The following is a 24,759-nucleotide window of genomic DNA, read 5'->3' as shown; positions in this document are numbered from 1 at the left end:
CTATCGCTTTGATTGACGTGTTTGTTCTACTTAATTGCTTCTGTAATGAGATTCACTGCTTTATGGAGCTTTTTATTACGATCTATTCTCTTTCTCATTAATGAATACGTAGATGATGTTTTAAATGCTACAATCAACACAAACATGAGTTTTCTTTTCGTCATTACAGAAAATGTTTTGAAATATACTACAATTATATACTATAATATACATAGGTACATTCAATAATACCAGGTGTACTTATGATGCAAATTTTTATTAGAATGATATATTGACATTAGATTTACCGTTATTTTGGTTATCTTATATTAATGGTCTTTCATATGACTTCGATATTAAGAAGTTGATAAATAGGCTTAATATTTATTATGCATCACGCATGAATAACAATCACATTGTACAACTTTCTCAAAATCGTTATGTTGTGATTTATAGCATACTTCAAAAGTTATTCATATTTAATAGATACAATAATTTAATCGCGAGTCACGTTGAGTATCTGTTTGTTAATCACTTGATCACTTGCATTTTTCTTCTTGATATAAAATACTATTTATCTATTCTATAAAAAAAATGATGTGCACGTCATATGACATTAAGAAATAAAAGGATAATTAATTAGTGAAAAATGGAGCTATTTTTCACTTATTAATTTCAGCCAAATTATTTCTGTAAGTGCTAGTTTGGTTTGGACAAAGATGTCCTCTCATATTGAAGTGATGAGTAGGTATAAGATATAAACAACAAGGCTAAAGCATAAGAGGCTGTTTTCCTTTGTTTTAAATTTACCTTTTTTTGTACATAGTTACATATGTTATATATTTTGTATATACAACTTTAGTTTTTAATTGTTATTCAATACTGCGTAATAATACGCTCCATGCCCTCAAAAACTATATCTCACGATCTCAACTCGTATGAGAATACTCTAGACGACAGGAAGACGCGCGGTCCACTTTGTGACCCATTCAACCGAAGACATCCTCGGCCATAGTGACCGCAAACAGCAAGACAATATAAACCTGTTTGTATGCTAAAGGCACTATAATTTTGTCTCTACATGTATGGTAGATAAATTAAATATTAATGTCACGCATGATACGCTTTAATAAAAATATATATATTAGCTAGTTCGCAACGACATTAATAAGGTTTTACCTACTTGTATTTTGTTTTTTAGCCTGTGTTGCTGTGTTTAGCTTCGCGACTCAACACGTAATATGTAGAATTTTGAATTAGGTTCTTTTTATCTGTCGGATACAGTGTAAAAAGCTGGCGCCTAGCGCCATCGTGGCACAGGGGCCGTCTTTACGTTGTATCTCTGTTCGATTACTACTCGGGGGAATGAAATATTTAATATTTTCATTATCTTCGCTCTCAGTATCAGGGCGGAGCGTGGAGTTCCGCCACTCTACTCCAGAATTCGGCGGAAAGTGGGAACTTTTTGCCTCGAGCTCGACCAGACCGACGAAATATTAAATATTTCATTTCTCCGAATGGAAATCGAACTCACAACCTGTCGCGTTTACGTTACACGCTTGTGCCCCTGCACCACGATTGGCCTCAGCCGATTTTTTAAATTCATCCTTCGAATAATACTAATTTGGTTCGTTTCATTTGCCATTTGATTTTAGTACTCACTGGAACGCCCACAAACCATTCTATATGCTCACTGCGGGAAACAATTTAAATATTTATTACTAACTCGCGTGAATTACTAAAATTAGTAACCATAATTAAATGTCATAAAATATACTGAGATTCTTCATTTTCACTCGATAATGATGCCCTTGTGTATATTTAAGATAATTTTCTAAAGTAAAAGCTGGATTTGCTAAATAATAAAATGTTTATAACTGTGTATTTATCTATAATGGATGGAAAAATGTTGAAAAATCAACTGGACAATGTTTGTCAATCTCCGAAATAAGTTGTGTGTTGTATTAAAAAACAAACAATTTACTAGTGTACATAATAATAGATAGATCTATCTATATGCAACTCTGTTAGGTTCTTAATGTGTGAACAGTTTAAACAACATAAATTTGTTCTGCTTGCTTAGTATAAGCTATGAAAGACCCTAATAGATAAGTAATAAAATATTGGAAAAAAAACTTTTGAAACACGGCTTTGTGTTCTGCCACTTAACACGCAATGCCAAAATTCGGCAGAAAGTAGGGAACGGTGTTTCTTAACACTAGGTTCCCTCTATCTACCCTGCGGGGTGCGGGATACAGCGTGAAGCTGATTTAATTATTTATTTTTATCTAAATTTCAGCTCAATCGAGCACTGGGAAGTAGGTCAAATTAAACTTGCAATATTTTACATACAATAAGACACTAACACGTCACACGGCAAGTCAAATAAAAGCTTGTAAAACACATACATAGATGTTTAACCTTCGTTGCTTTGTATAAATTAAAATGTGCTAAACCTATATTTTATATTTTTATTTTAGTAGGACTAAAAGATTAAATATTTTCATTTTTTTTGTCTTTGATACCTATTTTAGCTTACTACTAATGCCGAAGAAAAATAAGTTAAGAATATTTTGGAAGAGAACGTAATGTCGTAAGTACCATAATAAAAGAAGACATTGTCGTTCTTTGGAGCTTTTTCAAATCATTACATTATGAAAAACGGGCGTTCGCGAGCGAAGCTAACATGGAGTTTATAGTACTTTAGTAGAGTTTAAAAAAGTAACAGTGCCTTTTTATTAATACGTTCATCTATATATATATAAAATCGAAAGATCACTCAGTCATCACGAAATCTCAGAAACTACATGTGCTACACGAAATCTCAAATTTTGCATAGGAGTTACTTATAGGACGTAGGTGCTCGCTAAGACGGGAATTTGCTATATTCGACTTCTAAGGGGTTGTTTTTGGGGTCGAAAGTTTGTATGAAACTTCATTACTACAAATGCTAGGTGTCTCAAATTTTGCATAACGTCACTAGGACGAAGTCATGGAGACAGAAATTAATAATAACATAGTTCACGCGGGTGAAACCGCGAGCGGGCCGCTAGTAATTTATAAATTTAAATTGCTCACCGTGAACCAACCTTCACGTCATATTTATGTCATCGCGGAATTTTATCTTTTAATGTGTACTTAGTTTAAGCAATGTAAACACCTGAAATTATATTTTTGTTATAAAATATCATATGCGCGTTTATAAGATAAGAAACTGTACATTCAGAAAACATCAGAAAAATATATTTAAAATACACAAAAAAAATGTATAAGGAGTAAGGATTGATAGAAATAAACGCAGTAATTAATAGATTATAATTATATGGAAACGAAAGCGGGGATGTAGTTTTAATTTAATTTTAGTATTTCCGTACATTAGTGCTAGTTACACATAAACTTCATCATCATAATTTCACATTAACATAATTAAATTTTATATACCGAATACAATTATTTGATAAGTAATTTATTTTATACTTTATCCTAAAAGAAAAATATATATATCCAAAAAGATGTGATGTGTTTATTGAGAATTTGTAATTTAATACAGGACGTTTATAAGAATGCATTACTTTTGCATGTCGTCATGCTACGTTACATACATATACACGATTCTTAGAACCGTCTGTGGTTGTAGACGACATGACGTCCACACGTGCATATTGCATCGTTGATTGCCAGGTACGAATGACAAACTTTCTTAAGCACACTTCTCACACTGACAAAATCTAAATAGTTTTCGAAGAAATTATATACCGAAATTTGATATAATATTTTGTTGCATATAAATTTTAAAAATGTTATCTATGAAATATTGACTGTCTTACCTTTGAGATTACTTAAGAATTTAATTTATTTCAGTTTCTCTATTATCTCACTCTATTTGTAATACTAGTTTAATTATACAGAAAACGTCGAATTAGTAGCAAAAAAATTAGGATGCAACTTTTCAATATTAAAAGTCTCCACACAATAATTTGTGTGATTAAATATTTTAACAGAATTATAATTATTTTATAATTTAATTATAGAACCCAAGACACTCATGTTAACTCTAAAATAGGCTACTTAAAGGTAAATTTAAATAATCAACGCTGAACGCTTGGAATGACTCCAAGTCACGGTGGCGGGCGAGCGTCTCCCAGTTTGTTACTGGGAGTATTCATTAACTATGTTCTCTATAGCGAGTTCATTATTGTACTGTCTCGTCATTTGTTTCGCTGCATGCCGTTTAAATCACGCCATTGTTAGACAACAAGACACGGACTTTCTTCAACGAATAGCTAAACTGTATGTCATTCCGTAAACTAAGAACTCTTAAATAATATATACCTACTTAATACTTATAACTTCTCATTTAAAAACAAGGCATATGCATCCGGTTGCCAGTCGAAGCGGCTCTTTTTAATATATAATGTAACTCCGATAAGACAGTGTTAAGCAAATGAGCACCCGCTGAGATCAGAACCTTTCTGAGATAAAATCCGTTAGTTAGTTGGGTGGTTCCGTTCCTCACAAGCTTTTCTATTGTTTATCGTCTTTGGGTCTTACGAATTCATTCGAGATTTTTGTAAATTGTTTTTTTTTTTTTTGGGTAGATATAATAGTAGATAAGTATATTCATTATTTAACCTAAAATAATATAAAATATACTTGCGTGTATGTGCAGATATTTGTGTATTTTATTTATCTATTAATATTTTTATCCAATACTGTAGAAAAAGATAAATAATTTCGTTCTTCACCTTTTTGTAGTAAGTAGTAGACGAGATGTCTATAAAATAAATAGATTGTTTCCTATATTTTTTGGGATTATGGCTCAGTAAGCCATGTATTTAGGTATCTTTGCTTAAAAATACAATGCAACAAAACTTAATCAGACTTTAACATGGGTTAGTAACTGATATGGAAAAAATGCGAACTTATTTCTTTTTAACCTTATTACTTTATACAATTCGTCACTTCGATGCTCCTAAGTTAGCGTACTACTAACTTTAGTTTTTACTTTACAATTCGAACATAGTTATAAACAAATTAGTATAACGTCATGTACACAAAAGGGAGCTCGTAAAACCATAAAGAAAACAAAAATTCATGCAAGCAATTAACCTCACTGCCCTTAAAATGTTTAAGAACAGTTAGCGTAAAGAAGAATGTTTGCATACTGAGTGACATCAGGTGAAAAGCGGCAGGACAATCGTGCCTCCTCGTGACAGACTGGCTGCAAACGTTTTATGTAAATGAAAGCCGCGTTGTGTTGCTTCCAGAGGTACAAATAATGTAACAGTGTTGGTACATCTGCTTTTGTTTTTTTTTTAATACTATTAACAGCCTTGATTCGTTACCATTCGTTTGTTTTGACAGGTTTCCTTGGTTAGATTTTGATTTTATTTATGTTTGAAATCTTTAAAAATGATTATCCTTTATTAACATTTTTAAGGTGTTTATTCACACTTTGAAAAGAATAATAATAATTAACACACTTGAAACTATATTATATTTCATACGAACGATAATTAATATACGATGCAGCTTTCACGTTAGATATTTCCTCATTTCTTGATTTCCGAAGGCATTTTGTTGACTGTCGCGTCTATTTATTTTATTTAATCTGGCTGTGTGGTCACATACAAATGCGATATTAGATTAGGTAACTACGACACTAAAGTGCTTGAAGATATTTTATAATAAGAGTCAAATTTCGTTTTATACGAAAAACAGTGTCGACACAACCCGGCAAGATTTATTGTTACTTAGCGCCATGAATAAAAAAGTGGTTGATTCGTGTGTAAGCGTGGCTAGCGGCCGTCGCGCGGCACGTGCGCGACTTTGTCTAATCGTAATGTATCTAAGATGTGTGTGCTGATATAGATATGTTATGAATCAATCTTTGCTATGTTTGATGTTATCTGCCATTAGTCACCACATTCGATGAATGAAGCAACGGTATTTAGGCACTGTTTGTATTTATTTGGTTAAATAGCTACTCTGTTTTCCTTGTCGGTTAATATTTTGTTACTAAAAAAGAAAAAACCTAAATAGATATTTGGGGAGCGGAGTGTTTTAATACCTACTAGGTTCCATCTGCCTACCCTGCTGTGTAAAAAAAACACTTACTTGGATACTATTTTAAAAATGATATTGTGTTATTACTTAGGGCACAAAAGACAGAAATTTAGACAAGCTTTCTGGATATCAATGGCCCGTATTTATGTGGTTCGTTACATACAATTTATCAATGATTCTGAATAAGTCTGGTATAGAGATAGTTCATTTATAAACTGGCCGTTATATTTCGTAATCATTTTATAATTTCACTTGTTGAAAAGCGTTGCTATTATTGTAATATTCACAATTGACCGTTAAAACACACGCCCACTAAAAGCGAAGACGATAATGATCTTGAGATCAGCGTAGGACGTATTTATTGAATATGAATGTTATACAAAGGCTGTTATATGAATGCCTTGCATAGTTTATTATGCCTGTGCAAAGATTTGCATTTATGAGCTTTGGATTCCAATTTTATATTATATTGAGGCGTGTTTCCTTATTGTTTACAGTCTTGTAATACAATTAAACACAAAAATATCTATCTATCTATCACTATCTTTCCAGGGTTAAAAGCAGTGCCTCATAGATTAGATGTTCCAATTATGTTTTCAATGTCTCAAATTTTTTAATAAATAATATTTTTGGTTTTACATTATTATACCTAAGCACATAAAGCAAACTTAGTAATATGAACTAGTATTTAACAAGGTAAACACTAGAAATAGCTTATGATAGTATTGACAATATGCCCGATAAGACACGAAGTAGCTTTATCTTGCATAGGTATCGTTATGTACTAAGTATATTTACTCATATATTTACTTATGTTTTTTACCATGTCTGTTTTGTTCTAATTTCACAAGATGCCTCAATTTAATTATTGCAACTCCAAAATGTAATAACAGTAATAAATGGAGATTAAGTATACTTAATTGTGTTGCCTTAATAACAACGATATTGATTTGCTTCCGCAGCTTTACGTTGCAAGGGTTATATAACACTACCACTGCTCGTAGGTATACACATAAATAATAGCAGTAAGTACTTGATTAAATGCATCTGTACTTAATTTGAAATAAAAGTGAAACTTAGTTAGATAATATGTTTCACAATGTAAACGTGTTAATGATGAGATAATAAACGAACTTAGAGTGTTTTTGCCATCAACTGAGAGTGAGACCAATGACGAGCAATATCCAGTAGACGTCAATATTGATACTGATGTCGCCCGCAGGGCTTAGCGTTTGTTTGACAGTTGAAATAATAATAAATCAAATCTCCATTATGGAATATAAATTAATGGATACAATAAAATGTAATATTATATGAAATGCTTTAATAGACACTTGTCCTTTATATTAATAATAGAATTGTAACGGTTTGATCTTCAAACTTTAGTTGTTTATGTACCTATATCAAAAGATGTAGCATAAAATGTTTTCCAGTGCATTTTTTAAATCACACATTACATGTGGAATGTATTACGTGGATACTATTGTTTAGGATTTTAAACGCCAAAGATTGTATTAGATAAAAAACCAGAAAAATGCTCGAACTCATAGAAAATTTAACACGCCCCATTTTTGCAATTTGGTGTTATTTGAATCTACACGTTTCATGTTTCTTTTTTTTTTTCTTTTTTAGGCGGAGCTTGTAGATATCAGAGCTGAATTAATACAACTTCGGGCAGCAGGTAAGGCTTAATCTTTTTATTGTTCCTAAACAATAGGCGACTTTGTGGGTAATAAGATATCCAGATATCGAGGCCATCCTTGGCTTGGTAGGGCAACAAGCTTGCTACTATACCGCAATAGGTTGTAGCTTCGATTCCCACTCGGGGGAATGAAATATTATATACATACTTTGCCTCAAAGCGCAACGTTGAGTTCCGCTACTCAACACACAATTCCTCCAGAATTCGTTGAAAGTGTGGAATGGTCTTAAAAATTTAAATTATAGTCTTATCTTTTAGTTGTTTCTGCTTGTTAATTAATTCACAGGCCAAAAATGTGGAGACATCATGGTTAATGTAGCGCAGTCGGCGCGCGCGCGTGCCGAAGCTGCACAACTTGCGCGAGAGAACGCTGCTTTAAGAGAAACTGTGCTTGCCTTACATTCCGAGCTTTTTGGCGCTAGGTAATAATTTATTAATAAATATATACATCTTCCACGTGACCGCAATAGTCAGAAAGTCTGGAATCAATAAATTGCCCCATTTACGGACAGACAGCAACGCAGCGTTTATCTTAACTTATTGGGAAAATCACGATAATTTTAAATTACAACTTTTTACCGAGTTGAAACAAAAGCCACAAGCCCACAGACACTAATTAACATAAAGTAATAACGAGAGAAACTAAGAAAGGAGTGTCGTAACACTAAGTTCCCAAGTTACTTCTGCCTAATAAATATATAAATTTACATATTTACCTACATGTGCTATAACTAACTTTTACAGGTTAGCAACAAAGTACCTAGATAAGGAGCTTGCGGGACGGATACAGCAGTTGCAGTTGCTCGGTAGCGACATGCGGGCCGAATTGAGAGATTCGTTATGGGCCCAAGTATTTATATTATACTACTAACTTATTCTCTTTTATGAATAAAAATGTCTACTGTGAAATTGGAACACTTTCTTTTTGTAGTTTGATCAAATGGTATACCTAGTAATTTATAAAAACCGTTATTGTGTTTTGTATTATACTTGTCATGTAGGATGCAGTAGATATTTAAGTATTATTTTTTTATTAATATAATGAAATAAATAAATAATAACATAGGTAATTGATCTCAAAGTGGGAAACGGAGTGTATTAACATTAGATTCCCTCTGCCTTCCTTATTTATTTATTTACTTAATACTTTTTTACACCATAAATAACTTAAGCACAAAACAAAAAAAAGCAAACAAATTAACTTAAGCATGACACAGATACAAGAAAAACAAATGAAAAATGTTGTGTATAGTAGGTATATACTGTGTACAGCGTGAAGCCAAAAAAAATATTCAATCATTCTATTTAAAGGTGGAGGCAGAAATCCTTCTCCAACGCCATAAAACGTTGGTGCGCGTGTGCCGCGGGTTAGCGCCGCGCGCGCCGCGCCCGCCGGCCTCACACGCGCCGCCAGCTCCGCGCACTGTGCGCGTCCGACGATCTCCGCATTTGGGACTTGGAATCTCTGTTACAGTAGGTTAATTTATATGTTTATAGTTACAGTAGGAAGATTTCATAATCAGGGGGTAGAAGAAGGCGGTATGAGCATCTTCTACTCCCACTACTCTAGAGGAGCTACTGCGGGAGTGTCAGGGTGATCCTTCTGCAAGTCACCGAGGTTGCGGGTGCCCTCGGAGAAACCCCAGGGCACCCTGAAGGCGACGGTGACCTGCAACAGGCGGGCCTTTCATCGAGGCGTCGTAGTAGTATGCGCGAGCGATCCTGCGGCGTCTCATTTTGGTGGAGAGGGTTCAGGGCAATTTTTTGTCACTAAAATATTTAGGGTGGGCATAGAACACTCGGCCCCGTTATTCTTATGCCCATGAGTATATAATATGGCAACTTTATTTTAAACAGGTATTGGTATATACGTTGCACACTTATCAAACGGTTTACAAAGTATTATTATGATCTCATTTATAACTTGTTATTATTTTTCTTATTCCAGTTAATCATTCAATTAGTTGTCCCTAAAATCTTGTAGCGAGTGAACTCTATCCTGATATGCCTTGGAAAAAATAATTTAATGAATGTCACATTTATATACTATTTTAAGCATTATTAATAATGAATGCTTATATACAGGGTGGTCGGGAACATGGCGTGCCCATTCTCATATCGGAGCTGGAGGCGGGCGGGCCGGCGGCGCTCACCGGCGAACTGTATGTGGGTGACGCTATACTGGCTATCAACGACTTAGACCTAACTCAGGTATTATATTTCACGTTATATACTTGTTTTTTGAGGTTTTTCCTGATTATAATAAACTAAACAGAGAAGCTAACGTTAAGATACTCCAAACTCAGTGTTGAGAGGCGGAACTTGACGTCGCTCTCTATCTTAGAAAAGGGGAAATAAAAATAAATTATGCATTTAATTGAGTGCCCATACTCATTTCGGAGCGACATAGGTGGCACTATATTACCTATCAACGGTTTATATCTAACTCAGATATTGTACTGTCAAATTTACTTCTTTTCAAAATTGTATTAATGTTTTTTGTATATAGTCATAAATAATATAGATGCCCAGGGATAAGATATAAAGTTGAGATTGTTAAGATTAATGACATATTAATATGTATTGCTCGGACGAGATTTTTGAATATATTAAGAGAATCAGTGTCCCTTACCTAACACGCAATGCCCCAAGTGAATGAAAAGCGGTGCTACTAGTTCTACTCTTTGTCTTTAAAAATGCAGGAGAAGTATGAAGATAATAAAAAATAACTTAAAACACTTGGACGCAGAGCGTCAGCGATCAGCTTTGCAAGTGGCGTGGGTCCAAATCCAATGTCTTAAAAAGTATTTTGCTATTGTATAAACTATAACTTAAGTTTTAATTGTCATATCTCCTATTTTTTGTGACAGGCTTGTCACAAAGAAGCAGTTCAAGCATTGCAAAGTGTAAAAGGAGATTGTGCCCTCTGTGTTCAATTCATCGCTACCGACGATGATGATAGACTTTCTGAAGATAATTACAGGTTTTTACTCTTTTGTTTGGCTCTCGTAGAATATATATATATATATAAGCTATCACAACATTGAATACAGTACGGACAAGGAATCGTGGTCGCCCTGAAATTAGGTGTAGATGGGTGCGTAGAATTTATTTCAGAAATTTTCTTATTTTCCAATATTTTCTTCCCGAATGAACAATGCTCAAAAGTTCAGAAAACTTAAAATTCAGAGCGGCCTAGATTTATCGACCGTACAAAATATAACCTGACCTAAAAAAAAATACTAGATTTCCAGTGATTAAGCTAAAAGCTTCACACATAGTAATAAATTTATATTATTTGTTACAATTCATTTGAATGTATCTTTTTAGTTACACTAAACTCAAAAGATTTTTTTTTTTAGATTTCCCCTATACCCAGAAGACGGTGAAGGTTTCGAAGAACCAGATGCGTCTGGCGCTACGCCCACCGCGCCTCGTACACCAGAATATAACCATAAGTGAGCTTGCTTATGACAATTTATATGCAATTTAGGGTTTTAATTGACTATGTGGACTAAAATAAAATATTTTCCGTTCACAGTGATAATTCAGCAAGTGAATGCGATGAAGATAATTCATACGCTCGCGAGCCTGTATACGATCCACATCGTGTCTGTCTTCACGATGGTGTACGAGACTCAGTACCTTTGTATGAACCAGAACGGAGAACTTACGCTCGTAACGAAAACGGACCTTTTAATAAGTATGGAACGAGGGATGAAAACGGACCGTACGATAAAGCATATGATCCGAGGGATGTAAACGGACCTTATGATAAAGCGCACGAACCGAGGGATGTAAACGGGCCTTATGATAAATCATATGAACCAAGAGAGGTAAACGGACCTTACGATAAGTCTCATGAGTTGAAATCGAAGGATGAAAACGGTTCTTATGTCCAAGAGAGAGCGGTAGACAGCGTCACGCATTATGCTGATTATAATAATATCAATAACTTGTCCATATTAGACATGGATGATGATTCTATTAAGATAGAAGCTCGACTCGAGGTAACGTTTTATAATTAAAACTTTGACAATTTGTCAAAGTCACATTTTCCCAACTAAAACTTTTGATATTTCTGATTTATTATTTTTTTTTTTTTATATTACATTTAATAAGTAGAAATGTTAAGTATATAAAATATAATTTATAGCTGTAGAAAAGTTTTTTTTGCCATTATCACATTAACTCAATCATATCATATCTGGTGTTGCACGGGGTCGTGGGCGGCGGTGATCGCCATCAGGTGACCCGAACGCTCGTTTGCCTTGTCCTTCTTCCATAAAAAAAAATATCAATTTAAAATCATAGTAGAGTAAAGTAAACTTGTAATGAAAAGGAACTTTCCATAGATGTCTGGCGCGGTGTCGGGTTCCACGTCAGTTCGCTCCACGCCTGTACATACCCGTAATTCGCTGAAAAAGAAGCGTAAACCTCAGGTAAACTTTTTTGTTATTAGCTAGTGACCCACTCTCGGCTTCGCTTGCTTAAACTTATTGTTATATATTATTATAGCCAAGTTATATAAAAGTAGTTTTTGCTTGAAAGTGGAACAAACATTTATCTTACAAACTTCTACATTTGTAATATTAGTAGGATTATTTGTCATTTATGTAAATAAATTAGCTTTCATATTGTTTTTTTACTTTTAAGAATTTAAATTTTAAATCCCATGTCTGTGTTTGTAAGTTCTCTTATTTTCCAAAGTCTTTTTCTAATGCTCCTCACTTAACATATTAAATTGTTATTTAGGAACTGAAGAGCTTTATTTTATATTGTTATTTGGAAAAATACAAAACGATTACGAAGCCTACCCAATTAGATTAGTATTGCAGTAAAGTCAGTGCTAGCTAAGTACAATGGCGTTTTTACATTTTTACTTAACCATTACGTACAGTAGGAGTTCATTACTAAAATTTTTATTTTCCTGTTTTGTCTAATTTTTTTTCGTTGTTTTGAACAAAAAAACATATTTCAAATAAATAATTGTTTACAGGACTGGAGGACCAAAGGTGCATACTGCGCGGTGTCGGATGCGCAATCCTCCGACGACCTGCGTACGTATGCACATGAATATATTCAAACTATCTTTTTTTAATTTATGTATGATGCATAACAAGTTTTAAGTGAGAGCACTACGCAGAGGTGTAACTCTGAGCACACGTACCTTGCTGTAACATGTTAATCGTTCAGTGAAACACATTTCTTCCCTGCCTTCTTTGAAACATGGATTTTAATACCTGTAACTGGACTTTTAAATATTTGTTTTTGTTATTAAAAAGTGCATTACTGAACCTTTGTTTTAAACATTTTATTTTTTATTTAATGTTTAACTTCATCCTGTATGCCGCACATAGCCTTAAGACACTCTGTTCATAATAAAACACGCAGAACTGAATGCCGCGCTTTATCACGGTACCAAAGCAAGGTAATGAAAATATTAAATATGTCACAACCTGTAACGTTTACAGTTGCTCGCTTTTGCCCACTAAAGGCCTCAATTATTTACTAGATAATAGAGTATTTTACTATATATAATGTATATTTGAAAATTTAAATCAGTCTTAAAATATTTAATCATTAATCATCAAACAAACGGTCTTGTATACAAAATTTCAAAGGATCAACGCTACCCTTCTGCATAGTTATTGCATTTGCTTACAACACTAACTGACGTCACATAAGACCAATATGGTATTCATCAGGAAATTTGAAAATGTAAAATTGTAATGGATTTATGTCACATCTATGTACCTATTAAATAAATATTCTAATATTTTATATATTTATTTATTAAGATTAGGATAGCGTTGAGATACTTTTTAAAAAATAAGTTAACATTTGTAGCATTACCAAGTCAATATAATTAAAATATTTTTCAGCTACGAACGATACAAAAGAAACCTCACCATCTGGATACCTACCGATTTCAATCCCGTCTCTGGCGCTCGAGACGTCATGCGCCTTGACGGCCCCCGTCACGGCTGCTGTGACGTCTACCGTCACGTCAAACGTCACATCCACCGTGACGTCATCCGTCCCGGCAGATAAGCCACCTTCCGTCACGTCTAACGTGACATCTGCTGTTATGTCAACCATCATGGTGACGTCATCTGCATCAGTTTTGCCAAAAAGCAAAGCAAATGGCGATAGTCGTTCGAGAAAAGATACGAAAGGATTTCGGTAAATGGATTTTAAATTTATAAACGAAACAACGAACGAAACGATTGCAGTTCTATTGAATATTTTTAGTATGGGTATGCAGAGAGAACCTATTAAGATATTCTATTCCCCACGCACCTCCCAGTTGAGGCGTGTTAAGTGGCAACACAACGCCGTGTTTTGTCATTTTTCAGAGCGAGAAAATGAAAATTATCCATTCCGGCGTATGGGAATCGAAAACACAGTCATTGTTTTGCAACGATATACTACTCAACATGACGGTTATTTTATTAAATATATTTTAAAGATAATGAAAGGGTTTAATTAGATTTTAATCAAAATTAATATGCGAGTAATAACACGGTGGAGGATATTGACAATATTTTAAATAAAGAAATTATATTAGTAATTTACAAAAATATGCGATAGCGAATACATATGATACAAGTGATTCATTCTGCCTACCCAGCCAAAGCGGGAAAACGGAGAGCGAAAAAAATAGATACAAAATAATATCCTCATGTCTTACAGAATAGGGTCAGCCCGTCGAGTCACAGAACCTCTACGCAACGGCGAGACGGAACGCGAGCGGCGACCTCCACCGCGCCTGCTGCCCGGCCGAGGCGATCCGGACTTCGGCACGCCCGTCTGAGCGCTTCGCCTCACCTCTACTAGCTTCGACACGCCTAGACTCGCTTGGACTCGCCTCGACTCGCCTCAAATTGATTCACTTCGCTTCGTTTCCTGTTGCTCGGTTCGCACTAGTACCGCTAGCTAGTTATGCTTGTACTTTAATATATTTATACGTAGTATGTATGTACGTACAATTCATGTTTACGAGCTAATCGGCCTAATAAGCCGCTATATATATATATTTTATAGTTGAAAGTTTTCGAGAGCCATCCATAAATTTCGTCACATGTTAAGGGAAGTGGGATCGACGAAGTCTGATATTATGTAAAAAGGAGTGGAGAGGAGTCCCAAATTACGTTATTTAATTTAATAATATTTTATATCGGAACTACTATTTTAATTTAAGAATCTCTATGTGTAAAATTGCAAAATATGTGATGCACACCAAGTAAGGGCAGTTTCACTAATATGACCAGTTATGACAAAGAGGTAGGGGTGTATCTTGAAATATGTGTTACGTAATTTATGAATGGCCCCCTATTTGAAACAATGTCGCGACTTTTCATATTTCCTTTTTATGTACAGTGCCCTCCAAATATAAATTGAAAAGATCAATAATGTAATAAATGAGGAAAAAATATAATAAAACCAAATAAGATCTTGGCTGCAATATCTATTTATTAAAATATAATCAATTTAGAATATTTTAATCGATAAGAGAACCTTTACAACTTTCATAAACATTGAAATTAGGATACCAAAAGTTAGTTGCAATTGAAAAAATATTTCTAGGATTGTGCCTTTGCCATTGTCTTAACTTTTAATATTTTGTATGACCGCTATTATTTTGTAGAACTGCTTTAAGGTCTAGGCATTGATTCTACAAGATTTTTTTGTGTTTTTACCGGAATAGTCCACCATGTTCAAGAATTTTATTTTTAAACAAATTCTTATTGCGTCTTATGGAAACAAGGATCCTGCGGTATAATACAATTTCAATAGGGTTAAGGTCGGAATTTCGGAGAATTCCTTTCTTTACGTATTAGAATAGTGTATCCGAAAATAAATAGTAATTAATTTTTGGAGGACATTGTATTACACACTGTAAATATTAGTTACGGTGCTTCTAATTATATATTCTTACATTAGACAAAGTGTTGAATAATTTTAGAGCATAATGTTTTGACATTCTATTTTTAATTAATATCGCCTAGGATTAAATAAAAAGGTCAAAACGTGGAAAGTGTAAGCTGACGTCGACTTTAATTTTAGAAACTTTAAATTATTCATATAATAAATAACTTTTATATTAATTGCTATGATGCTAATAATGATAAAACAAATTCAAAAACATTCCAAAAATAATAGACAAGTGTTCTGTCAAGAGATTTCCTTATGTTTCTTAATAAATGATATGTAAAGTGTATACACCGTTTTAGTTTCCAGTATTATCCGGCATAGTAAATAGACGATTTCCGCTCATCGCCGAAATTCGAGACATTGCGTGATGAGTGGCAGAACTCTGTACTGCGCTTTGTCTTGCCGGATCTGGTAATTGAACCCACAACCCTGTTTACCGTCAGATGTTTGAATAGGTATTATTACCTGCATGGTAGCGACGTAGTAAAACAATATTCATTTTAGTAATATAATTATTATGTCCTAAGAAACTATGCTTTAATATGTAATTTTTAAAATTCCACAATTTTTTAATAATTTTACAAAATTGTTAAGATTCTTAACATATCCTGTAATTTAATTATTATGCATATAACCAAAAAAACATTCCTCAATATTATCCAATAAAATATATAATACATAAATATATAATAATAATCGATGTGAATTGAATAGATGAGGCCATTTATTCTTTAAAGTTAAAAAAATAAATCAACTTCACGCTGTATCCCGCACACAGGGGGGTGGGCAGAGGGAACCTAGTGTTAAGACACTCCGTTCCCCATTTTCTGCCGAATTCTGGAGGCATTGCGTGTTGAGTGACAGAACTCAACGCTTTCTTCAAGGATTATACTTTTTATTTAGTTTCGGGCAAAGTTCTAAAAATATGAGTGCAGTAGAACCCCTTAAATGTGAACACGTATCAAAGCCATGACGCACCGCAAAAGTAATTTAAAACTAAATTTGTATTTATACACAAATATTATATTGTTGTGTAATAATATAAATTTGATACCTGAAATCATACATTTACAAAATTACAACATAATATTATGATTTATTTTCCCTTCTTTTAAAACGCTATTTTGATTTGGTTTCTATTCTGCATAGATTCGTGCTCAACTGGCACCCTCGAAACGCCATAATCGGAACTGAATTGAGTTTAAATATTAATTATAATCAAATCTTGAGGACAGTCGTGGTACATGGGCAAAAGCATGTCACATGCATGCATGTAAATGCGAAAGTGGGGAGTGGAGTGCCTTAACACAAGATTCCCTCTGCATTACATGTTGCTGATCATGAAGCTGAAAAAAAAATCTTACTATTATTTGAATTAGTGAATACGTGAATATACTTTATCTGGTCTATCATTAATAAAATGAATATCGTTAAGTTTTAAGACTGTAGTGCAATTGAAACTGCATTTTTGCTGCCTCTAGAAAGAAATAGGCAAGCAATAGGAAAAATTAACTATAAATTCTAAATAAATAAATAAATAAAAATAGAATAACTTATTGGTTTACAACGACGCACAAAATTTGAGTGATTTAGTTCCAAATTATAAAAGTAGTATAAAATATATTTTAAATTTAAAAAATAAAAACACACACACGTTGGATTCCTCTACACGAGGCGCAGCTTTCCATCTTTGATCTCTTAATGACCTGTCGTCTGCCGACTTGAAACCTAGATATTTTTCCTATATATATATATATATATATATATAATATACATAACTTTAATTATGCTTATTTTTAATCTCGCTCAGTGAAATAAAACACTTGGTCGTGTCATTGCAAGGTGCACAGGCTAATATTTATTTTTATTATAAGGCTTGAGATGTAGAATTTAAAAGGAAAATTAAAAATTTAACATTTTTTTATATTTTTTGTTACTTTTTTTTATATTGTATTTATTTATTTCCTACTTTCTATTTTCCATGTACATTTTTTTAGAAATTTATTATATATCAAAATATTTCATAATGTTTTTAATATTTTATGCTATTTATAACGCTTTAGTAATTTCATGTTGGGTTGATTTTATATATGACGATTTACATTCACATTTAAAATATTTGGCATTCACAAAAACAATAAAAAATCTTATAAGATCGACGAGAAATCTCACGTTACGGTAAATTAGTCCGCAACGTAGAATTTTCCGACTCCCACGCGTCTTGAACTATCTCCACTTGACAACGTAAATACTTTACGCAACACCTTTAGTATATCGGTCTGTTTTTATACTTTAAAGGTCTATTAATAAAACTTTCATTTTTGTATTTTCTGTCAAATATGCCGTTACAATTATTTTTGTGTTAATTAATCTAAATCGGTCACCGAATTCCTACAAAATTCTTGGCGCTTGAATCGAAAACAATGTAATGACGTTCTACAGTAAAAAAAACATTTTTAATTATATCTAATTACTTTTCTTTTTATTGCTATATATTTTTAAGAACAAAAATTGTTCTATTTACATAAATAACATCACTATGTTTAAATATTATTATTTATTTTAAACACATACATATCTATTATACATAACTTATTGATTTCTTACAACATCCGATGAGGACATTCTATTAATGTAATTTATTAAGTGATTGTTGTAAATAATAATAATAATGGGGTGCAAATATAGCCAACAGCTGTTTGGATAAACGCCAATACATATAACGTAACCCGCGTAAGTAAATTAGACTGGGATCCGACCGTTGAATCCTGCATAAACGAGTTTTCTTAATTAAACCTATATTAATGAATAATACGTGATTAGTAGAACAGATTACACCTGGGTTGCCTGGAAGAATCCTGCCGCAATCACCTTTAATTAAATTTTTTCGTAACTCGTTTTTGGAGAAAATTGCACCCATACGTTTTTTATATGAATCGCACATCATTTGAAAGATAATCGCATAAGGAATTGGAAAATTAAGGGTTGCCAGCTCTCAGTCTGCCGCAAGTCTGGGGTTGCCTGGTTTAAACATGTCACTAAATGTTAATAATTTGCTCTCATGTGTTTTTTTAATGAATTATATATCAAATTAAAGCTTATTTTTTTCTGAACACTATAAAACAGGGTTGCCTGGAAAATTCCTGCCGCAAACAGGGGTTGCCAGCGTTTGAAATATTTTATTCCGGTTCCGTTTGACTATGAGAATAGACGATGAAATGCGCGGTCTGCCTTATGTTTTAAAGTAAAATATTATATAAAAGAAGGTCAATCTTAAAATCAATGTTTATTCTAATTGTTCACCTGTTAAATGATGATTTTAATCATATTAAGTACACGCAGAAAACTATTTAAAGATCATAGGGCAGAAGAAATCATCCTTATTGTTCAAGTAAAATAATGAATCTATAATATTGAGTCTTTGCAAAATCTATTTTCTAAATACTAACATTTATTTATTAATTTAAATTACCATTTTGAAACAATTAAATTATCTAATTAAATAAATGTTTACAAATATCGATCTTCTATAAACTATTAATATACATACATATACATCATGTTCCCTTAATATAATGAAGGGTGACCATTATTGCGGATATTTTTTTTATTAATTATATTGAAAAATACATTTCAATGAACTCTCTCTCTCTCTCTCTTCGTCCTCTACTTGTTTGATTTGATTTGATTTTTTCTCACGCAATTTTTAATAATTTGCATAGGAAAGAAATATATATAATAGAATTATAATAAACAAAACTAAGTTAGCAAAATAAATTCGAAGAAAATCCGACAGTAATGCCGACTGATAAACGCTATTTATGGTTTATGACCAAGAGTCGGCAAATATCAATTAGTTGGCTATTTTTTACTATAGATAAACATTTTTCGGCGCGATACAAAGCAAACCAAATGCAATAAAATTATTTTCGAAGATGTATTGTTTCTAAATGCAATAAAAGTGCAGATGGCCAAATGAGTTGTTTTTGAGCATATTACTTAGTTACTTACCTTTCCTTTTGGAGTAAAGACGTTTTTACTTGACAAAAATGAAGATGTGAAAATGTGATAGAATTTAATAAGGAATCTTTCCAAAAGTGTAAAATTATGTTATTGATTCGCCAAAAAATAAATTTTAAATACAGTGACATTTTTTTAAATAGTGACACAATGCACAGTTATCATTTACAGTGTTACAAAAAGTTCATTGTTTAAAAACAAAAATATAAAGAAGTATTTTTTAATTATTTTCTAATGCAAAACGTAAGTATACTTTAATGTTTAATATTATATAGTTTAATAAAATGTGACAATTGTGGCCATGGGAATTGCCTCAGTTTTGATTACACTAAGTTAGGGACGTGAGTGAGTGATTACGCTTTATTATAATTATAAGAACAATTCTTTCAGACCTAAATGCCTTAAAAACTATCAGCATAGACGGACAAGTTGTTGCTAGCGACATTTTTTTATCTATATTTTTTAATAGTTTTTATTAGTTGAATAGTTTTCATTTACTTTCAAAAACGTAAATATTCGTACCAAAAAGATGGGCGCCATAGTTCTTTCTACGGATACGGACGGCGTTGTCAAATCAAACAAGCAGAGGGCGAAGAGAGAGAGAGAGATTGTTTATTGAAATGTAATTTTCCATATTTTCTTAATAAAAAAATATCCGCAATAATTGTCACCTTTCATTATATTAAGGAAACATGTTGTAATTATTACCTTAAAGTAGATCGATATTTGTAAACATTTACTTAATTTAGTTGTTTTGAAAGGGTTATTTAAATTAATAAATAAATATTAGTATTTAGAAAATAGATTTTGCAAAGACTCAATATTATAGATTCATTATTTTACTTGAAAAATAAGGATGATTTCTTCTGCCCTATGATCTTTAAATAGTTTTCTGCGTGTACTTAATATGATTAAAATCATCATTTAACAGGTGAACAATTAGAATAAACATTGATTTTAAGATTGACCTTCTATTATATAATATTTTACTTTAAAACATAAGGCAGACCGCGCATTTCATCGTCTATTCTCATAGTCAAACGGAACCGGAATAAAATATTTCAAACGCTGGCAACCCCTGTTTGCGGCAGGAATTTTCCAGGCAACCCTGTTTTATAGTGTTCAGAAAAAAATAAGCTTTAATTTGATATATAATTCATTAAAAAAACACATGAGTGCAAATTATTAACATTTAGTGACATGTTTAAACCAGGCAACCGCAGACTTGCGGCAGACTGAGAGCTGGCAACCCTTAATTTTCCAATTCCTTATGCGATTATCTTTCAAATGATGTGCGATTCATATAAAAAACGTATGGGTGCAATTTTCTCCAAAAACGAGTTACGAAAAAATGTAATTAAAGGTGATTGCGGCAGGATTCTTCCAGGCAACCCAGGTGTAATCTGTTCTACTAATCACGTATTATTCATTAATATAGGTTTAATTAAGAAAACTCGTTTATGCAGGATTCAACGGTCGGATCCCAGGGTAAATATACGCCACAAAACAGCTTTGTTTATAACCAGTGATAAAGTTATAATTATAATGTTATTTGTCATATTATCTAATATTATGTTTTAATTTTATTGTTCTTATTTATATTTAAAGACTTTCACATTATTTGATGTATAATAATTTCGTGTTAATATGGAAATGTGCAGTGATCTCTATTTAATATTTAATATGTAACTATAATTAAATTTGTGAATTTTAAAATTGTATTAGTAATCATCGAGAAATTATTAAGTAAGGTTTATTGTATGAATTTGCGCTTTTATATACCTATAACATAAATTTTATTTCATTCTCCCTTTTTTATAGTAGTACCCACAATCTATTAGGTAGAAAATTTAGAAACAATAATAAAATATGACTACATCAGTCAAATTATTATAATGAGTAATAACGAAATTCTGTTAATAAAACAATTTAAACATTATTTATTTTGTATACATATATGGTACCTGTTGCATAAATGGATATTCATAAATACTAGATATTGCGCTATTGAGTTATATTAAGTATATGAGATAATAATGATAATTGAGAGTCATCTCAGCAGTAGTACTTATATGCATTGTCAAGAGAAGAGTAAGAAATGTTGTGCGCGTAAAGCCTTGCTTCATTAGGTATATATTGCATTGAGCAATGTACATCGTTTATAAGACAATACGCATTTGTATAACATCAAATGAAGTAAATTTATATGAGTAACCTATATTGTTTTATTACTGTCGTTACTTTTTTTTAATTTCATAAATAAATTTTACTATAAATCCAATAATTACTGTACACGGCTGTACCTGATGTAGAAGCAGGTATGCTATGACGGTCGGATCCGGAAAAGCGAAGTTAGACAAAAAATTTAATCTGCACAAAAACAGCACTTCTTGTTTACCCGAAGAAAGTACAAGAAAATATTCTGTTTTTATTTTACATTTGATACATTTCCCTCCTTCTTAAAATTGATTTTTCATTTTGTTTTTAGTATTACATTACTAGTCCTTTGCTTCGTGGAGTAGGTAGTAACATTTAAAAATGTTTAATTAGATTCATACCACCAAATGAAGATTGAATTCACAGCCACCATGTTAATTTCCACTGCCACGATGATTTTTCCCTTTATATTGAATTATTATTATTAAATTTTTGTAAAATATTTATTTACAAGCAAAGCTAGTTTAAATTCTCATTATTTTATGACCAATTTTATAACAATATAAAAGATGCAAAATTATATTGTTATGGTAGTAATCATTATAATTTTAAATTAATAATGGCAGCACTTTACTGTCACTTTGACAACTTTGGTAATAATTATTACAACAGATTGTCTAATGGCCAAGCCTATCTATATCTTTCTCAGTTAAGATTTGGTTAAAAATTGTTTTATTTTGAATAACACACTGGTAACCGGACTCTTACAGACATGGTTGTTAAAGTGTATATAAGTGGTATTTCAGGAAACAAAGAGGCAAGTACAATATTAGAAACTTCCTGGGATAACCGGGTGCTTTTCTTGACTTTTTCAGTGCTGATTCATAGTTCGATTTGTTTTTAACTTTTTATCGTGCACTTTTAAGGTAAAAAAAAGGCAGCAGCGTGTTTTAATGATACTTGATTCGAAAAACATTAAATATGAAATAATTGACATAACGGAACCTGGTAGAGAAGATGATAAGGACTTTATGCAAAATAATTCAAAATCGAATGGAGGCACTGTAAGTGACCCCAATCCTCGAACACCTTTACCTCCCCAAGTCTTCAACGACGACGAGTACTGTGGGGTAAGTGTAGTCGTTTTTGTTTCATTTTTTAAACTTAATTTAGTGCAGTTCTTACTATGTTTTACTTTTGGAAAATTTTTATCAAAATTAAGTTCCCTAAATATTTCATTATAATTAACTTTATTTGAATTTGTGGTTTATTACAGGACTATGATCAGTTTGACTTAGCTAATGAAGTAGATACACTGGAGCAATTTCTGAAGGTAGAGGTCCCTGCCGAAGAACCTCAATTAAACAATAAGGTTTACCTTTTAATTTATTCAATAGTTATTTCAGTACTTTAAATTATTTAATATATTTGTGTCTAGTATTATCATCAACAAAACTCTAGAACATTTTGAAGGTAGGCTAGTAGAACATTGTGTATGAATGTGCATTATTTTATATAATTAAAACAGTTCCTTAAATTTACACTTTTATTGAATGCCACGGGCACTCAATAAAAGTGAAAATTTAAGCTCTTTTCTCTGCAAAGACACAATGTGCTATGCACATAAGCATGGTGAAACCATGGAAGCTAACAACTTTACTCTCACTCTTTCAGAGTAATGCCATTAATGGAGTACTTCAAAATAATGAGGATGAAATGGAGTCAAAAGAAAAATCCCCAGAACAGGATTTAGTTGAACAGGCAGACAAATCTAAAGACATAAATGAAGTTTCTGCTGACGATGGCCACTCAAAAGAAAATTCTCCAGAGATTGAAGCAGCATCGGTAGAAAAAGAATCCTCACCTGCAAGAAACTCTGAATCTGCTGATGGTGATCAGAAACCTAATGAGACTGAAGTTGAATCTAAACAAATTTCAGAGAGTGAAGCCTCTGTAGATGTAGCCAAGAATGGTGCTAGGTCTCGTGGTCAATCAGAAGAGAAAAATGAAGATAATGAACAAATTGCAGAGAATGCCTCAGAAGCACTCATTCAGAATGAACAGCTGGCTTCTACAGAATAATTTGCTATCATCTCATGGGCTCATGTTATCAGCTCAAATCATTTATCTAGCACTAAGCAAGCACTATCCATCATCATTGCATTATTTATATTGCATCTATCATATTTTTGGCATACTTTAATTCTTGTATATAATGCAAATTCAGTGAACTCCCTTATGATTCATATGACCTTGCGAAGTATATGCTGTAATAGTCTATTGTTATATGATAGCAAAGTTTGAACAAGTTGCCTTGTGACTAGTTAGTAGAGATTAAGTGATGAAAATTTAGCTTTAGAAAGTAAAGCCATAAAGATTGTTTATAAATAAAATTGAAATTGTTAAATTTTTCTTGAACAATTCACCATTATGCTACTAGTCACTGATTATATCATCCTTACATTGTACAGGAGCTCATTGCCATTACTTGTTGGTTTATAATGTTAAATCTTTGTAGTTATTGCTATCATGTGGCCTATTTTTTTTAATGAAATTAATCAAATTATCATTCTCTAATGTAAGAGTTTATTAATTAACATAGACATGTATTATTTCAAAGTATTAATTTGTATTTTTTTCACAAAAATATTTATATACATAAATTAAATAACTATTTACCTTGGAGTGCTCATTTGCTTAAGAAACTCAAATATTATCATTTACATGACATTATTGTTAAGTAATGTAAGACTTTGTAGTCTAAGGTGCTGATTTTATATTTCTTTGATTTATACATAAATGAGCATTCTATGAAATTAATCCTTTGTTATTTTTATTTTACATCCTTTGATGTCATCATGTTTATTGTTTTAAAGACATTTTTTACTAATAATTTT

At 32.2% G+C, this 24,759-nt stretch overlaps 2 protein-coding genes across 3 annotated transcripts in view; both read left to right on the top strand.

Moving 5' to 3' along the window:
* The window catches only part of LOC146532781 (uncharacterized), a 42,583-nt gene extending 19,900 nt beyond the window's left edge, over positions 1–22,683 (top strand). For both annotated transcript variants that reach the window (XM_085195920.1, XM_085195921.1), the window contains 12 exons: positions 7,678–7,726; positions 8,034–8,169; positions 8,492–8,597; positions 9,059–9,220; positions 9,833–9,958; positions 10,618–10,730; positions 11,110–11,205; positions 11,289–11,757; positions 12,103–12,189; positions 12,747–12,807; positions 13,633–13,933; positions 14,444–22,683. In XM_085195920.1, coding sequence (XP_085052046.1) covers positions 7,678–7,726; positions 8,034–8,169; positions 8,492–8,597; positions 9,059–9,220; positions 9,833–9,958; positions 10,618–10,730; positions 11,110–11,205; positions 11,289–11,757; positions 12,103–12,189; positions 12,747–12,807; positions 13,633–13,933; positions 14,444–14,564 — 1,827 coding nt within the window. In that variant the 3' untranslated portion in view covers positions 14,565–22,683. The remainder of the gene's footprint in view (positions 1–7,677; positions 7,727–8,033; positions 8,170–8,491; positions 8,598–9,058; positions 9,221–9,832; positions 9,959–10,617; positions 10,731–11,109; positions 11,206–11,288; positions 11,758–12,102; positions 12,190–12,746; positions 12,808–13,632; positions 13,934–14,443) is intronic.
* On the top strand, positions 22,508–24,682 carry Sh3beta (SH3 domain binding glutamate rich protein Sh3beta). Its single transcript, XM_085195926.1, has 4 exons — positions 22,508–22,679; positions 22,789–22,992; positions 23,139–23,234; positions 23,537–24,682. Exons 1-4 carry the CDS (start codon positions 22,635–22,637, stop codon positions 23,942–23,944), a joined length of 753 nt encoding a protein of 250 aa, XP_085052052.1. The 5' UTR covers positions 22,508–22,634; the 3' UTR covers positions 23,945–24,682.
* Positions 24,683–24,759: the final 77 nt, after the last annotated feature.

This window comes from Heliconius melpomene, chromosome 13 (assembly GCF_056956725.1).
Source record: "Heliconius melpomene rosina isolate 202511_hmr_F chromosome 13, ASM5695672v1, whole genome shotgun sequence".
NCBI lineage: Eukaryota > Metazoa > Arthropoda > Insecta > Lepidoptera > Nymphalidae > Heliconius > Heliconius melpomene.
Note: the sequence above shows the minus strand (reverse complement) of the source record. Positions and strands in the feature narration are given on the sequence as shown.

Excerpts from the sequence above, each read along its gene's own strand:
- Sh3beta (XM_085195926.1), top strand. The coding sequence starts at position 22,635 with ATGGTTGTTAAAGTGTATATAAGTGGTATTTCAGGAAACAAAGAG. Across the intron at positions 22,993-23,138 it reads ACGACGACGAGTACTGTGGG|GACTATGATCAGTTTGACTT; the intron begins GTAAGTGTAGTC and ends GGTTTATTACAG. Across the intron at positions 23,235-23,536 it reads AACCTCAATTAAACAATAAG|AGTAATGCCATTAATGGAGT; the intron begins GTTTACCTTTTA and ends TCACTCTTTCAG.